Source organism: Epinephelus moara, chromosome 6 (assembly GCF_006386435.1).
Source record: "Epinephelus moara isolate mb chromosome 6, YSFRI_EMoa_1.0, whole genome shotgun sequence".
NCBI classification, from domain to species: Eukaryota; Metazoa; Chordata; class Actinopteri; order Perciformes; family Serranidae; genus Epinephelus; species Epinephelus moara.
In genome coordinates this window covers 8,206,596-8,225,330 of record NC_065511.1, presented here as the reverse complement: position 1 = coordinate 8,225,330, position 18,735 = coordinate 8,206,596, and the positions used below count along the sequence as shown (strand labels likewise).

The window sequence follows — 18,735 nt, the reverse complement described above, 5'->3', positions numbered from 1 at the left end:
GCGGAGCCCTTGGATTTAACTCAGTTGGATGCAAAAGTCCAAGGGCTCCGCTGTTGATTCAACGTGCTAAATTGGCCGAAAAGCCAGGCACAAGGACTGACTAGTTTCAATGACAACAGACACACCGCAAAAGTCCAGCTGAGTGAAGGTTCTCAGCCCACTGCAGTTAATGACTATGTCTGCAACAAAACAATCCATCAATATTTCTGGGAATCAACCAAGATATCCAACTTGGTTTGGGCTCTTAGGCCATAATTATTAATCCAGCCATGAAATCTGATCCATTTTTATCACAAATGTCGCCCGGCTAGCTCAGTCTGTAGAGCATTAGACTCTTAATCTCCAGGTCATGCCTTCAAGCCCCATGATGGGTAAAGGTAGTTTAGACTAAGATTGACTGGACATAATCATGTAATGCCATATGTGGAATGAAGCAACCTAAGACCAAGGGCCCTAGTTTCTCAGACCGGGCGAGGCGGGGGCGCAGCGCACCTGCACTTCGCCAACTGGGTATCGCCAGGCGGATTTTGCAAGTTTAGCACATCGTGCGCGCTGGCGCAGCTACTTCTCTTTCCCACCTCCGTCCCTCCTACCTGCGCAAGTCAGAAAGAGGGAGGAGAGAAGGCGTGGAGTGGGGTTTACACAGCCCATTCACATCACACCAATCAAACGAGCCCCCCTTGGGCTGATGATGCAAAGATAGCCTGGGAGGACGTCACCACAATTGTAAATCAGTGTTGCGTTTTTCTCGTGCGCACGCTCGCTCTCTCTTTCTCTCTCGCAGTCTCACTCTGTTTCTTTTCTTTTGACTTTTCTAAGATGACAGATGCTGAATATATACTCTCTTTCTGATGCTGTGGCTGTTTGTGGTTGACTGAGAGGGATGTGAACTTATTAGTTTGCAGCTGTGTTAATCAAATCAGGTTGGGTTTTCATTATGCGTGCCAAACGGTGCCAATCTGACATCAGATGTGACGGGACAGTCGATATAGAGATACAGATAGTTGCATTGAATAGTGTTTTTTGTGGGTATTTATTGCATTGTTAATGTGCCTGACATTCTGGAAACCTGCCTGTGAGGTTTCGGTGACGTGTGCGCACTGTCTGCCGGTCAGCCAAACTTCGGCTTACACCGCTCCACCTGTGCTGACAGTAGACCTGGTTTCAGCTGGCGAGCTTTTAGCGCACCTTCGGCAAAGGCTCCTGGCACGAAACTGTCACTGTGCCAAGCTGGATCTGTCAACACCTCCCCCTGCTGCGCCGCCACCCCCATCTCAGCGCACCTCGGTCTGCCAAACTACCAAACTCAGCGCGCCTCGGGTTGCGCTGCTCGAAACTAGCTCTGCGCGGGGTTCGCCACCCTGCGCCGTGCTGGGAAACTAAAGCCCAAAGTGTTGAGTGACAGTGGTGTAAAACTGGTCGACAGAAGTTGCTTTTTTCATGTATGTGTCATAACAATTATTTATAAATCCACAGTCCAAGGTATTTGGCTACCCTTTTTGAATGTTGAATAAATATCTCTATATGTGTCTCTATTTTTCATCATGTCATATAATCCTTACATGTCTATTTTATAGCATACTTATCTTTAAAGGGACATTGTGTAGCATTTTAATTTGTTTATTGGCAAAAATCGATGTCTGCATTCATAAATATGTCATCATTGGTGTATTATTACCTCCACCAATAATCTGACTTATTCTCGTAAAAGGAGAATTTTGGATTTGTTTGTACATTGGGTGGGTAAATCTTTTGGGGGGGTTCCATAACGTTTCGCCATCTTGAAAATACATCCGCCAACACAGCGTTTGTATGCCCCGCCTTCAGCGTTTTTGTTGAGAGCCAGGCCAGCACTGCGTGACTGAGAAGCCGAAGGAGAGGAGCAAGAGGCGCTCTGCTAATACCCTGGCACTACTGCAGCATAACAAAGTCCCACTCTTTGAGCATCATGCAGGATCATGCATATGCAGCATCAAGGGAGACGGAATCCTCGTCGCCAAGAAAGCGCAAAAGGAAATAAAAAAGGCAAAGTGACTGGCGAATTCAAAAAACAAGGGTAAACATCTGGGTAGCCTTTCCCAGGTGGAAAGAGCTGCTGAAGGAGAAAGGTAATGCAATCACAGGCCAGCGCCACTGTCAGTGGCACAGTGATGCGAGGAGAGGGATGAGGTGTGTGTGGTTGAGCCACTTGTCAGTTGTCAAAAACAAGACGTGATTGGTTTGTTTCGATTTACACCCGCCCCAACAGTCCTACGTTCTAAACACAGCCAGCATGGTGAGGAGGGGGTTTGTCAACTCGCATCGCGTGTGTCTGTATAGGAGCCTGAATGAATACTCCATGAAGTATCGGATGACATGGTTTCATCAATGTTATCATAGCTTTTTGGTACACAGCAGCTACCGCTGTTGCAATACACGTTTGAAACAGTGAGGCGCTAGAGTAAGCTCTCCGTTTGAATGCAATATATGATTTCAGTGTTAGGTTTGTTAGCTTTGTTGTCCTTGTTTTTCACGGTATATCTATTTCTGTCTCTATTGCTATTGGAACTGCGTGTACAATTGAGAGAATCAAAAATCGGTGTCAAACATCTTGTATGTATACACTTCAGAGGCTGATGTTTTTTCAGGGATTCTGTGGGTTGCAGGGTTACCTCTGGACTCCCGCTTGCAAATTAGCTTTCTTAAGATAACTAAGTCATGACCTGCCCTACTCTGATTGGCAAGTACATGTTGCCTAGTTGGGTTTGTTAGGTTTAGGCAAGAGGAGTGAGATTTGATAGGGTTAGGGTAAGAATGTTAGGGTAAGCCTATCACAGGCAGAGTAAGGCAGACTAGGATGGATGACGCTTTTACTATCCTATGAAACACAAATTTGCTCTCCACGGGATGGGAGTCAATTTCACCATTCATCACATGACTGAGACAGGACAGGAAAAAGGTCAAAGGGAGCTGGTGGGTCAGAAATCATAACAATATTAAGATAGCTTGTTAAGATAATATTATCGTGATCATGATGCTTCCTTCTGTTAGCGTCCTCGTGGCAATTCCTGCTGTGGGTTAGCACTGAGCTAATGGACTGAGCACTCATTATTTGCCACATGGTTGTAGCAGATAGAATCAGAATAAGGCTTATTATTAAATAGGTTTTCACTTACAAGCAATTAGCTTTGGTGTTTGTCAGTGCATACAATAATTATGCAATTAACATATTAAGATAGGATAAAACCAGTTTTCTGGTATACTGTGATATGAAATTTTACAGTTAGCATACTGTGTACATTTGCTTATTTATGATATTGACAAGAAATGCAATTAAATGGAGAATATTGCCACTATTTAACTTATTTTCAAAGGGGAGACTTTTTACACATACATAAAAAAAATGTTTCAAGTTTGTGTTTTAGTAATAAATCGTTTGTTCAACCAAAAATAACCTTCCTAAATAAAATTCCTAAATCATCTCCATTATATCTGGTTAGTGGGGCTTTCTTCACATAAAGGTGTTTTATGATGTCCAATAACATGACACCAGAGTTGTTTTTCTGAAATAGTCTGGGAACAACTTTCAGATTACATTAATATATAATATGATATAAGTCATGTTTTATTGCAGGCAGAAGAGACTAAGTATCAGAATTTTAAAAAGCTGTCCCGTGATACGACAATCCTGCAAAAAGCATGTTAAAAGCTTTTCAGTTATCTGCTACATCTGCATTCATAATGACAATCCAGCGTGTCCCTCACATTAATTGCAGGGGACAACAGTGTCGCATTTGGCATCAATATCCTTCATATTTATGAGGAGGAAGGGAATAAACTGTTTGTTTCTGCAGCTTTGATTTCTGAATCACTCATAGCCCAAGAAGCATGTGGAGAGCATTATTAATAGGCAAATGATGATTTTTCAGTTATTAACTCCTCATGATGATTATGTTGGCTAATGAGGAAGGCAGTACAGATGGCAAAAGGACAGAGTGCTCTGGGGGCTGCTTCGTGGTAAAATGACTTCTTTTTTTTTTATGTCAGAGTGAGTGTTTGGAAGCATTGTCAGCGCAGCCACTGAGCCGTTAAACTGCTGCTTCCTTCTCCTCAGAGGGTGAGTACACACACGTTCCCCAAAGACTTCCCAGACACTCCAGACAGCATAATCACAGCCGCAAATCCACACTCAATACAATGGATTAGACTGCAGGTAGACAATAAAGCTTCTGCACCGGCTGACATGTAAGATTTAGTGCTCACTGGACAAGAAACGCATTTTACATTGTCAAGTTAAAGGTTTGGAATTAAAATAATCTTTATATTTTTAAATAGTAATTAAAAAAAATAGTTTCAGTCTTTTTGGAGAAATGTATTTGTATTCAAAATGATGTCATTTTTTTAGTATTTATCAACGCTTTCCACGTTCACATTTTAACTAGATATTACCGGAGCGGAAGGATTTGAGAAAACAAATTAATTTCATTTTTTTTTTAACCAATATTTGAATTTAAATTACAAGTCAGGGTTTAACATTAGTTTTTTTTGTTTTTGTTTTTTTCCGTTAATCTACTTGCCTGCAGTCAGTTTTTATGTTCTATTTATTAGTGGTTATCAAACAGCAGCAAAGACTTAAGTTAACTGACATTTTTAAACACTCACCCACATCCTCTAACACCACTCAGTGGTGCCCGATCGGCGAGATGGCTCGCTCCTTATATTATAGCTACTTCCATCATCAGCGCCGTAAAAAAGGCTGAGTTTAATTATTTTTCACCACTTGCCCGCTCGGGGAAGTGAGTTGCCGTACTAGCCTGGCATGTCATTTTACTTGCCCCTGACAATTGTGCAATCCTTACTCTTTACCCACACACATATGGGAATTTTCTGATTGCTGTTTTTTCTCAGCTCAACCCAAGTGCTGCAGCACGCTGTAGACTACGGGACTGTCAGTACAGATTGCCTGGTGATGTTAGGTTGAATCATGTGGGTATCAGTGGAAGGCTGACTTGAATTTGGAAACATTTACGTCTACCTGACAGACACTCCTGACGCCAGCACTACGAAGCACTTTATTTAGTTAAAGAACTTCTCTGAATATGTCACATAAAAACAATTATAGTAAAGCCAGACTGTTTCTGCTAATGACTGGTGAGGTCTATCTGACTGAAATGTTGCATTTATAATAACGGGAGCCAACTGTTATTTTTTCTTTCTATTTTATTTCCAATTATCATTACACAGATGTCTCATGTTATTCAGAGCTGCTGTGATGGAATCAGCCATGCTCTAAGCTTTGACTGCGGACATAAAATAAATGTTGCACAATTAAAAGGCAGCTAAAAATCATCATTATGTTTAGTGTCCGCTATATAATACATATATAGTTTCCCCACTGTGGTTCTAGCATAACCCTTTGCCCACAGTGTGATTCTCTCAGGCTAAAAAATGTATATATTTGGATCTCATGTCTTCATTGTTCATGAAAGAAGCAGGTCCTGCACTCCATCATTTTACTATAGTTATTAACTAGCAGCACAGAAAATAGCAATATTCCAGAGTGATAAGCAGTCAGTTTTGGCAATCTCAACACAGGTAGCCTGTTTATTTCACCTCCAACACAATGGCGGATAATTTGCAGGTAAAGCATGACATTAGTGTAGATGAAAGACTTCCTGATTGAGCCCTGCAAATATTTGCTATATATTAAACCTCAGGCCTGTTTTTGTGGTCGACATAGTTTCATATAAAGTGTCTACATCTTGTCGTTGAGGTCTTACTGGAACAAAGAAAGTCATCAAAACTAAGCTAGGTTTCTATAATTAAGCAAAATTATGTATCATTGATTACAGCTTATTCCAAAGTGTCATTTCATTCATTGATAACAGCAACCACCACACACGTCTACCACAATGTCCGATCATGTTTAATATCAGACTGATGACTGCTAATGATACAGTTAGAAGCTTTGCACTGTAACGGCTTAAGCTAACATTAACGATAGCTTCTAAGGCTGACAGCAAATCGTGGAGGTTGGGTTTCTGAGATGTTAAGAAACCACGCAGGACAGAGTGTAAATAGCAGACATTCAGAGAAAACATAAACCAGACAGTCAAGAGTTTGTTTGTTGTTGCCTTGTCAACTAGCTACAGCTGTGTACCTAAATTTTGCCAGCATTGCCATAATTGCTAGCAAAAGTCAATGGCCACTGACCAAAATTTTAACCTCCCACAGCTTGTTAAGACACTGTTAATTATATCAAATATTAATTCTAATTAAAGGAATATTTCAACAATTTAGGAATATGCTTTTTCACATTTGTAGGAAGTGAGACAAGAAAATCGACAGGCCTACCAATCTTAAATATGATTTAGGGATGCAGGATAATATTGTCACATCATCAGTATCAGCCGACATTGGCTTCAAAATGAAATATCCGAATCGGCCAACATGCTGATTACATCATTACATCTTTTGTATCGGCCAATATTGGCTTTAAAATGAACTATTAGAATTGGCCAACATGCTTTTTCTTATTTTGCACAATGAATGAATACAGAGAAGAGACTTAATGATAAGTAAAATCAAGTTGGGAAAAAAGTGGATATATCGATATACTGGTTATCGGTCAAATGACTTGTTACACATATTGGCATATCAGATATCGGCAAAAAATCTAATATCGTGCATCCCTAAAATCAGTGGTACATATCTTCTCATCTAACGCAAAAAAATAAATCTAGTATATTTTGATACAAATATAATCATTCATCAGCCCTATATAGTACATATGACAGTATTTCATGTGCAGAGACAATTTCAAGTGAAAATGTATCTTCAGATGGGGATAAAGAAATTTCAAAAGTAAAACCAACCCGTGCTGACAGCATGTGCTACAATACAATTATGTGAGGTTTTGCACGTGATATGAATAAAAAGATGTTTTGAAAACTTTTCAGGAAAACATCAAATGAAGATCCCTCATTTGTGCTGAAGAAGCGCTCAGTGAAGAATGTCACAACATTTAGATTTTGATGCCGGTGAGATGCTGTCAGAACACTCTTTCTCACAGCAAATTATCTTTATACTATATTTATTGTCAGAGAGCATACAAAAAATAATAGAATCACTTTCTGAAGGAAATGATGAGGAGACATATAATACTAGAGAGGGAAAAGAAGACTGTTTTGTCCAAACTCACTGCAGAAAAGAGAAAAAAAATCCTGCCACTTTAAAACCCATAACACCTCATTACTGCTCCTACAGCTTTTCATACTGCATCTCTCACTTGAAAGAATTTGTCTTTTGATCAAAGTTGTGAGGAAAACATTAAGAAGCAAAACCTCTCATACAGAGAGGGTGTTCTTATTGGTAAATTAACATCAGAGATGTGCTGATGAATCCACCTAAAGTCACTTTGCCCAGTGTTTTATCTGCAGAATAGAGGTAATTTTCTACTGAGCACCAAGGCTCTACTCCAGGAACGCCTTACTTCATACTCTCATAGGTAAACTACATCCACACTAATTCTAAAAATGCCTTTCACGGTTGGAAACAACCCACATCCACACCTTTCAAGTTGTTTTTGCAATGATCTTCATACAACTATAAGAACAATAGCAAAATAGCAAAATCTCTTCACCCTGTTTCAGCCACCAAATAACTAATCTCTCAAGACAGATTCAGCAATTTACATTGTAGAATCTGTCGGCAGCTCTGTGTGAAAGACAAGTCCGGGGGGGGGGGGGGGGGGGGCATTTGAGGTTGAACGATGCTGCGCTTTAGCCAATCACAATGGAGCGGAGACGTGCAGGTCTCCCCAGGAAATGTGTACCTACAGAAACAGCAAGCTCAGCGTCCATGGCGCCCGCTCCACCCAAAACGCAGTTTCTTCAACGTGAAAAACACGGAGACAACAGCACAACTTATAAACGTGCATCCACCAGCACACCTTCCACTCCTCACGACAGGAAAAAAAGGGCATTAGCGGTAACGTTTTTACCAACGTTTGGTTCGAGTTGCAGATAGGAGTGTAACACTGGGGGCACGGCCGGAAGTGAAGGGGGTGAGCGATCCCCGAGGCCCCTGCACTTCCGTTAGTCGAAAAACTCTGGGCAGTGTCTCCAGAGGTAAAGGCAGAATTTTTTTTTTTTTTTTTTTTTTGTTAACCGATGGATTTCCAGATTGCCAAATAACAAACTCTTGCATGACAGTCAAGTGGCCAAGGTGGAACTAGATTGCTACTTCCTGAAGGGACAGTTCACCCCTGAATCAATAATACATACTTCCTTACCCTTTAGTGCTGTTTATCAGCCTAGATTGCTTCAGTGCGAGCTGACAAGTGTCAGAGATATCGGACATACAGATGTCTGCCTTCTCTCGGGTATAATGGAACTAGATGGCACTCAGCTTGTGGTGCTCCAAGTGCCAAAAAAGCACATTTTAAAAACTAAACAGCAATGTCTCTTTCCAGAAATTATGACCTGATTACTCAAGATAATTCACAGACCTTGTTGTGAGCACTTTAATGTAGGAACCATTTTCTTCTACCAAACTACACCAACCAACTGTACCATTGTGTAAAAGGCAGCATGCATTTTGATTTGGGATGAACTGTTACTTTAACCAGGTAAACAGTAAGCTTACTTCTGCACCGCTGTACCCACATGTTGATTAATCCCCTATTTTATGATTGCGCTGACTGGCCAATCAAAAAGTTGTCAATCAAAATCAATAAAACAGAGTAATGACAACACCTTTATAAAGTGATCAGCTACATTGCAGGGGTTGGACAAGGTTAGGAATGAGATAAAGATGTCCGCCGCACACACCCCGCCCAGGCTTACAACTGTCATCATTTTCAAAAAGTTCAGTTTTTAATCATCCACACTAAAATGTGAGGCCACAGTTTTTACAGGGCAGGTTGGTTTTCATTTGGCAAAGTGACTTTCTTTTTTTGTTTTTAGAAATGAGACATGAATAAATGCTAGCATGACGTGCAGTTGTAGTCTGAAAAAGTGTGTGTGCAGCCTGCAGTGGAAGATGGCCAGTGACTCTGCTGTCCTGTCTCCAGTGGACTGGAGTTCATTCCACCACTGTGGGACACAACAGAGAAGCGCATTGACCAACATGAGCGGCCACAGGGCCCTCAGGGTGACATTGTCAATGGTGCTGTGGTAGAGGAGCTCAGTGGTGTAGGGCTGGAGTGTAGGGTTTGACCAGGGCTTGTAAAACCCACGCAGCAGAAAAATGTTGGAACTGTATGTTTCTGCAACCACGGATACATTACATTTGCAAGTCACTATGTAGCAAATACATAACATTGTGGTTAACATGTGGTTAAGCTTCGGCACAGAAACCATTTGGTTATGGTTAGTAAAAGATCATGTTTTGGCTTAAAATACCCGTTTTTGGGGGCAAAATTTGGGGCCTCAACACTTGAAAAGCAGTGATGTCTCAGTAAAAAACAATAACTTTTCGTACCACTATCCTGGCAGGAAATGCAGCGATGTCTTTGTAAAGAATGATCGCTTATCGTGACACTGTCCCCGCTGGAAAAACAGGACAGGTTGCTACAGAATATCCACGTTTGGTGCCTAAAAAATGCTGGAAACACAACAATAATTTGCATAAAAACAACCACTTTAGTTGTTTGCTGATCTTGAACAGTGGTCTGTAGCTTGGCAGATGTCTCATCACACCATCCACCATCCCCTCAACCTCTCAATGCCCAAGTCAGCACTTTTATTACATCATTTCAGAAACATTGATATGATTTGTATTAAACGTGCCAGTGTAACCTATCTGTGGTTGCAGAAACATACAATGTCAACATTTTCTTCTGCCGTCTTGGCTGGCTTGTAAGAAGGAGCTGTGCTAACCATGTGAATGCTGCAACAGGGAGGGCAGGGTATAGCGGCTTTGTATGGACATACTCTTAATCACACATCCACATTTGAAGGTGCAGCCACACTCTAATGGCCTCTCTGTAGCTCCTCAGGAGCAGTTGCAGGTTAATTGCCTTGCTCGAGGGCATCTCAACAGCAGTAATGCTCTGTTAATTTACTTCACCACCCAGATTTATCCTGCAGGTCCAGGAAGCAGACCGGCCTTTCCGTCACAACTGCAGGAAAGCAATAACTAGGTCTTTAAACAGGAGGATGGAAAATTATTTTAGATTTTTCATCATAAATACAATTGTCTTTGCATAATTCAAAGTGGAAAAAAAAGACTACGAAGCAGTTTAAATGTGAAAACAAGTGATTTGTTAAAGCACCCAGTTAGAGGAGAAGGTACCTTTAATCCAATAATTTAATATTCCAGATAATCCATCTGGGGCTTTCCTCTTAATCTTGACAACACAACATGTCATCCTCACATTCACATTCACAGAACAAACAGACAGCTCTCTAATGATTTGGCTCATGAGGATGGAACCTGGGCTCACAGATCAGAAAAGGTTGAGAAACCTTGCATCAGTCCATTAACCAGGTTTGAAACTATTAAAATCAAAGCATCCACGAGGCATCATGTTGCACAGTGCCACAATCTGCCATGTGACACAGCCCTGCCCACTGGGACTGGTTGGATCAACACTGTTACAAGGATATAAACAATAAAGCTGGCTCTTGAATGTGCTTTGTTAAAGCATCCGTAGAGTGGGGCAAGAGCCCGATCGATGCTCAGATGTGTTGATTTAGATGGGAGGAAAGATGGCCAATAGGAGATGAGCGTCAGCACGGCAGGAAAGTCAATGCCAATCTTTCTGCTCCCACGACATCGACCCAAACTCACTTCTGTTCATTCCTCATCTTTTCTTATAGGGCTGCATCCAGCTATTCATTCTCTACACACACTGCTTCAAAGGCCACTGAACTGAAGATCTCTGCCGAGGCACTGTGTATGTGCGTGTGTGTGTGTGTGTGTGCATGTATGAGAGAGAAAAAGCAGGGAAAGCGAGGAAGATGAAATGAGATATGATGGGTGCACCTTGACTGCCAGTGACATGTGTGTGTGTGTGTGTGTGTGTGTGTGTGTGTGCATGATGATTCTTGTTCGCAGGTTGCTTTAGCAGCACAGCATTCATTATTGGATAAGAACTCTATTTTAAACCTGGAGTGAAAAGAGATGATGATGATGATGATGATGATGATGCAGGGAGTTAAATCTAGTTTGCACAAAACGATAACCTATATTTTATCAGGTCGTTACGATGAATCACAGGCAAGCGGTTTATTGGCACTGTCCAATTTTATTTAGCACTGAGGAGATTGTTTGATAAATCAATTGACAGATAATTAATTCATTGTCTCTTTTCAAGCAAAACTGTGCCTCTTGTCACTGGGTCCCGCTTGTTAAATGTGAAGATTTGCTGCTTTATTTATTTTATTATGACTGATTTTTTTATGACTTCAGTTTTGGACTGTTGGTCAGACAAACCAAACAATGTGAATAAGTCAAGCTGGACTTTGGGGAATTGTAAGGGCCAATTTTAAGTGCCATTCCTAAACACACTCTTTTATGGTGCTTACAATACTAAGCCATTAGAATAATAATTATTTGCATTTATATATTTATACATCATTTTTGTGTAGAATCTCTTGCTCGAAAAGTTACAAAACAATACATTGTGGCTCACAATGTCCGTACACTTAAAATAATAATACAGCTAACTGGCCATTATGTTTCAATTGTACATAATTGTAGGGATGTACAACAATATCGGTACATCATCGGTTATCAACAGTTATCCTATGGTCAATGTTGTGTGCTGTATTTTTTTTAAAGAATAGGACAGTGTTGCTAATAATATGTTGCATCCACGTTAATGTGTATTTTCAGATTTTTAGACATTTAAATAAAAAAAAAAACTTGAATCAAAACTTATATTAAGACATCAAACAATAATTTGGAAGCAGTAACTCTGAGAAACCCCTGAGGGTCGCAGACCCCATGTTGAAGACCCAGGGATTACACACATAAATAATTCCAATAATAAGGCTGGTTGCAGTCTTACACTATATATCTGCCAAACAAATCAAGCCTCTAGTATACATCACGCAGGGCTCCGGGGAATTAGAAATATATATATACACATATATATATATATATATATATATATATATATATATATACATGTGTGTATGGACAAAACAGTCTTCTACGTATGTGAAGAGGAGCAGAAAACTGAACAATTAAACAAAAACAGAAACATTACGAGAGAGCACAGAACCTTGGCTGTCTTCTTACATCGTGAAGTACTGTGTTTACATCAAAAACTGACTATCGTCTAATATATATTGTTACGTGTTTTTATAACTCAAATATCCAGTATTGCTCAGTCTCCACTATGATCTGGTATTTCCGTTAAGTGTCAACAAAATCTGTTATATATAAAACCTATTTATATTATGCCTCCTTTTTCTGAAAGAATTAATCAATATTACTCATTTCACCTTTTTTTACTGAAGATCAGTTGGGGTGAAATGGTCTACCACTATTCATTCATATATATCAATGAATGATGGCATTTATGGGTGTACAAATAAGCTTCTGTACAATAAATGTACTGTAAGATCCATCATCTGTTCATGAGATTGGAGCACAGTGTTAAAGATTATGTTTGATGGTTGTGGCTTTTTGAATGTATACAGATGATTCCAGCTGATAATCAGCTGATATCACAGATACATCAGTGGCAAAGAGAGACTGCAAAACAGAAATGTCAAAGATGTGTTTGAGGTCATTTAGAAACACTAGAACCATTACAGTGTTTGTCAGGTCACACTGTAAAAAAGTCCTGCTCAGTCAGCCCGGTCGCCTCCAGGAATGCCTCAGCATGTCTGCACAAACCGCGGATACTTTACAATTACATGTCATATCAAAGTTTCTAAAGTGACGTAGTATATGAGTTGATTTTGTCATCAGGAGGTGGAAGGGTGGTGGACGCCTGCCAAGCACCAAGCTGCAGACCACTGATCCAGACCAACAAACAACACAACTGTTTGTGATTTAGGAAGCTTCCGGCTGCTTTTGCAACAACCCATCGCTGTTTTTCCAGCAGCTTTTTAGGTATCAAAAGAAGAAGTTGTTTTTAATAAGACATAGCTGTTTTTCCTGCCAGGAGTGTGCCCCACAATTGTGTGAAACACAATTAGAAAATTAATTTCAATTAGAAAATTAATCGATCAGTTTATCTACATAAACTTAATCAGCAAATACCTTGATAACTGATTAACCCTTTAAGTTATTTTTCGAGTAAAACTCCTTTTCGCAACCAGGTTTCCAGAGTAAATGTTGGCAGTGTACATTTCTGCAAACCAAAGATAAATTGCATCTGTACATTATCATGTAGCAGATACAGTGAAACTTTACACTGTAACAATTAAGTGGTAGATGTGTGGTTAGGTTTAGGCACAAAAACAAAATGGTTAAGGTTCGGGAAATATCATGTTTTGGCTTTAAATACCCAGTTTTGGTGGAAATGCAGCAAAGTCTTGGTAACAAACAACCAGTTTTGTTGTTTGTTGGTCTCGGACAGTGGTCTGCAGTTTGGCAGGCGTCTTGTCTCGGTGCCACATAATCCACCATCCACCTCCCAATGACAGAGTCAGGGCATACACTAAATCCCTTCAGAAACATTGATATGATACATATGAAACATACATTGCCTATATTTTCTCTCATGAGTTTTCTCCAGTGTAATGTTCTTTAAGTTTCTTTGTTTTAAGTGATAGTAAGGTGAATATCTGAGACTATTGGTGGGACAAAGAAAGCAACTGCCAGGTGTCACCTTGCCCTGAATTAAACTGTAATGTTAATCTGACATTTTAGAGACCAGTGGATTCATCCATAATGAAAAAAATATGCTCATGCCTATTTAGTGAAATGGCAACAAATGGAAACAACGCCTACTTAATAAAGTTCTGGCACTTTTTGTGAATACATAATGTTTTGGTCACCATGGTTTCACATCCTTTACTGTAATGAAGGACTGCTGAGTCTACATGGTTCACATGTTTTCTTGCATATACTGACTAAGACTTCTATGTTAGAATTTATGCCACAAGCAGATTTGTGATCATGACTCTGGTGATGATATTTAGGGAAAACTATGTGATCGGAATTGAGCAATCAACCTCAAACTCAATTTCCAGCAAGACATTATATCTCTGTGTCTTAAAGGACTTTGTCCTCAAAACTCTTTCTAAACCTAACAGCATTTGTCTGCTAATAAAAATCTGTCAGCTCCCAAAAGGAATTCTGCTTTAGGAAATGTGGAAAGGCCAAGTTGATGTAGGTTTTCCATGGCTGCTAACCCCAACTGTGACCAGACATCACCTCGGCAGAAAGGAGCAGCCTTTACTGCTGCTGCAGCAGCTGGAGACATTTCTCTCCTCACATTCTGTACAAAGGGCTGAAAAATGGCTTGGAAAAATTGAGAACACGTCCCGTTACTCACCGATACTCCTGAAACTCTCGGACAAAGTTCTCCTCAACTTTTTCATTTTGCCGATTTTCTCCGGGGGCTGGGAGGCTGGCATCAGGTCGCACATTTTTTTTTTTTCCAGCGAGTTTTCGCAGCGGACTGGCAGCGGACAGGCTGTGGTTTGAAGCGGGGAAGGAGGACCGGTGTTCAGTCAGCCCTGCGGGGCTTCTTCAGCCCAGCTGCAGCGCACTGGCAAACAGGAAACGGAGCCTCAACGGCTCTCACTTCTCTCATCAACTACTAACAACAAATGCCTTCTTGAGATTTTTTTTCTCAAGAATGCAACTACATTTCCAAAGAGGCAATAAAAGTCTGAAGCAGACGCATCCAAACTGGAAACCGTGCGTAATTTGCTGCGTCTTTCTGGTGCGTCTTTTTTAGGGTTAGGATCCTGCAAATTAGATCTCGCTCTGACTTGGTTCTTTCTTCTCTCAGCGTCCCAGTCGCTCCCTGCTCCACCGCAATCTAGATGTCATTTTTGGGATTCTCTCTCTGGTTTCGACCCTAGACCCCGCCCTGGATGCGACGATTGGAGAGCTCCCGTGGAGCACCGCGTTTCTATTGGTTCGGGAGACTGTCCGTCAAAGAGCCAGCACCGCCCTGTAATGTGTTGCAGGAGGAGGAATATTTTCATGAGGGAACCAGATTGTTGTCAGCGCTCCGGCTTGAGACTGCTGCCCTCTGCGAGACCCTGTCATCGTGTGCAGGTCGAGGTATTCCCCAGGCATCAGCTCCAACGCTGGTATTCCTGATTCCACCTGGGAATACATCATAGCTGATCTTTTAGACTTAATAAAAACTACCAGATCAACCTGGACTCTGCTGGGATTTGTGTTTGATTTATTTCATATGATGGAGGCAAATAAAATCCACTTAAATCCCTACTGAGTTTGGTGATGTGCATGAAAAGATTCAGTCTTTGTCATGCATGTGGTGACAATATTTGGGTATCATAGCCATGCAAATAACTTGTGATCATATGAAATCACTAATATGACACCTCAGCACCATTTCTGATTTTATAATGTTGCATAGTTTTACTTTCATGAGGTATTTTTTTATCTTCGCTTTCCCCTTTTAGCAAAAAAAAAACAACCACTGCTTAAATTAAATAAGAATATCCAGCAGCCCATTTCTGCCACAATAATATCATATTTTGTCAGTTAACTTACATATAGTTGGGATTAAAGTGAGCTCTGGGATTAAAGCCATCAGAGCTATCCCAACCCTGCATCAATAATCTAAATCCTGCAGCAGTGAGCTCATGAGCTCTATTCTGCTCCTGTCATGTGTCTTTATGTGCTGGCTGGCATCTCCAATTTGATCATGTCTGTACTGCAGTCACCACAGCAGCTGCATGAGTAATTCAGAGGCTCAAAAGAACAATGGCGTAGCAGTGTATGTATACATAATATGTCTCGGTTTTGGATGTGGCCCTCAGTTAAGCTGTTAGAGACCAGCACGGTCTGGAAACATCTCAGGAATGCAAAGGGCTGAAATGTTTTCATAATTGCTTTGACTGGAGCACGCTGATAATTGAGACAAATGTACAGCTTCATTAGTTTGAGTTGGTCCTTCATTATGGAGCCATTGTTAATGATGCATGCACACATTTTTCATCAACCAGCACACCTCTACAGTCTGTAGAGAAGTATATATGGTGTGAAACAGAATCTTGTCTAGTGTAATAAGGGACTGTTCTTTACGTATGGGGGGAGGGGAGGTGCAAAAAGGAGGAGGCTTGTCAAATTATTTTTTTTAGCACTGGGGTGGGACTGATGTTTTTTATTTTGGGGAGGTATATATACCTTTAAATGGTTGTATTTTGTATTTATTTTACCACCGATTTGTAAAGAAAATAGCTGGTTTGGAAGGCATGTTTTCTTAAAAAAATCGTTAAAAATACATCATTTATCATAGCAAGAAACAGTAAAAACAGAAATTATCATTGGATTTTGAAATATCTATCAGTCCTTGAACACATCATGTGTGTCATACACTTCCATCAGACAAAAACATAACCAAATCTAATCTTACAATAGTGATAATTCATCCAAATCCCTTTATTTTACAAATTCCAAGTTAAAATTTCATCCAAAAAAAAACTGTTTATACAAGGGTAAAAAAGATATACATATTTTGTTTTCAATTTCAGGATTTTGTCTTCGACTTTTACTTTTTTTTAACTTTTAAATTCTAAACATCAAAAGTTATGTTTTCATATCTAATAACAGATTATGATGGAGGGGGGGGGGGGGGGGGGTCATGCATTTCCCCCAGTCACCCAGGGAGGCTCAAGGAAAAAGAAAAAAAAAAGTCACCCCCCTCCTTTGATAACTAAAGAACGGTCCCTAAAAGGCCAGTAAAAGCCAGATCTATGAGGCTTATATCAAAATGCTGAAGACAGGGTTTTGTAAAGTGGAATAGCAGGTTAAAAGAAATGTTGCATGGTGTTGGCACCAGATGGCAGTGAGGTAACTGCATCTGGAATCCTCTCAGGTACAGTAATATGAGAGCTCTTCTGTTACTGTAACTAAGAACAAGTCGTGCATATTTAACTGAGCTCCTCTTTAACTATTGTGTTGTGTCTGGGGTCCTCATGAGCATACTTATAAAAGCATCGTTTTAACAGCTTGAGACTTTCCTTCATTTTATGAGAATTGTTTCTAAACCTAATTATGCAGTACTTCCAGTTGGGCTCTCAGCTGTAAAACTTGCTTAAGTACAATTTATTTACATAATGCTGAAGATATGTGATCAGTGTTGACCTCAAATGCAGCTTGACTCTCCAAAATATGTCTACTGGAATCTTTGTTATTTGCCATTTTGACCTCTGTGGTCTGACTGACGCATAACTAAAATCGCTCTGTAGCTACCATATGCATTTCTTTGCAATACTGGATAAAGTACCTGAAAGCCATACATGAGTATAAGTACAGATAAGTAAGTTAAAATCACATATTAGAATATTACCTGTGTTAAATTCTTAAAGTATCTGATATTTACTGCACTTAAGTGTCAAAGTAATTTTATGACATTAAATGTACCAAAGTAATACAAATAAAAGTACAATTACATGCTATTAATAAAAATGCAAGCCATCAGAATTTTGAGATTTGTAAAGTTTATTTCCTTATAAATGGTTATTAAACAGTTATACGCATACACTGTATGATCAGCTTATAAAAATGATTTAACTATCCAACAACATATCAGCTCTATGTTGATTAAAAATGCTGCTAATGTCCTGGGGTCCCACAGACCCCACCGTTTGAAGAATGTCAGCAGAACACAAGGATTAACCTGATGTTACAGAATACTCACTTTAACACCCAGATTGAACTGCACCTATGACCACTCATGCTAAACCAGTGATACTCAGCTTGTAGCTTGGCTGCCAAATCTGGTCTGTGAGGGTGCTGGGCGACCTGTTGACCATTTATAATTCACAATGAAAATAAATGGATCCACATTGGGATTTTTTTATTGTGGTACTTTGAAGGTTTATTGTGCCAGAATGCATAAAAACCCCATAAAAACACAGCTTGTTTAGAAGTAAAAGTACCTGGGGAGGATTCCCAGTACTCCCAACAGAAGTGTGGGCTACGCCCCCATTGTCCTCAAATCCTAGAAACACCCCTGCATACACCCAGTCTGCATGGCTCTGCTTTGATTGGATTTACCTCTTGGCAAAGACACGAACATTAAAAGGTCGAAAACAGGCAATTCATCTATTATATATACTGATAATTTATGTATGTTCATTAAGCGCCCCCTGGCCTCATTTCATTTTGCATAAGTGGCCCCCAGGTGGGTAGCTGAGTATCCCTGTGCTAAAGATTGGAACCACACTTAACATATAGCAGAGATTATTTTCTGTTCCTGGAAGGTTCCTCAGCAGGTATGCATGATGGGAGCAGAGCTTAGATGCCCTCTTGTCACAATGCAATTTACAGTGTGAGCCACTTGGTTGATGGATCTCTTTTCAGTGAAGCTGTGGGGCGGGGCGACGGCTCTGTATTTATATAGCACATTTCATTTCATGCACTGGGGCATCTCAGTTTACTACAGCCCATCAAATCAGCTGTGTGCGTTATAATTCTGATCATGTGTGAGTGGGGATATGGAGGGTGGTTCTTGCATAGGTGGGGATATTTATATATCAATGAAAGAAAACTGCAAAAAAAAAAAAAAAAGTCCATAAATATAAATTACATACAGTGTCAGTGGGGTAGCTCAAGGCGTTCGGATAGATAATCCATTCAAGA

General features: G+C 40.2%; 1 protein-coding gene across 1 annotated transcript in view; it reads right to left on the bottom strand.

The window, feature by feature from the left end:
- cdk14 (cyclin-dependent kinase 14) overlaps window positions 1-14,966 on the bottom strand; it is a 270,852-nt gene extending 255,886 nt beyond the window's left edge. The window contains exon 1 of the mRNA XM_050047719.1: window positions 14,441-14,966. Within this exon, the coding sequence (XP_049903676.1) occupies window positions 14,441-14,534 (94 nt within the window). The 5' untranslated portion in view covers window positions 14,535-14,966. The remainder of the gene's footprint in view (window positions 1-14,440) is intronic.
- Window positions 14,967-18,735: the final 3,769 nt, after the last annotated feature.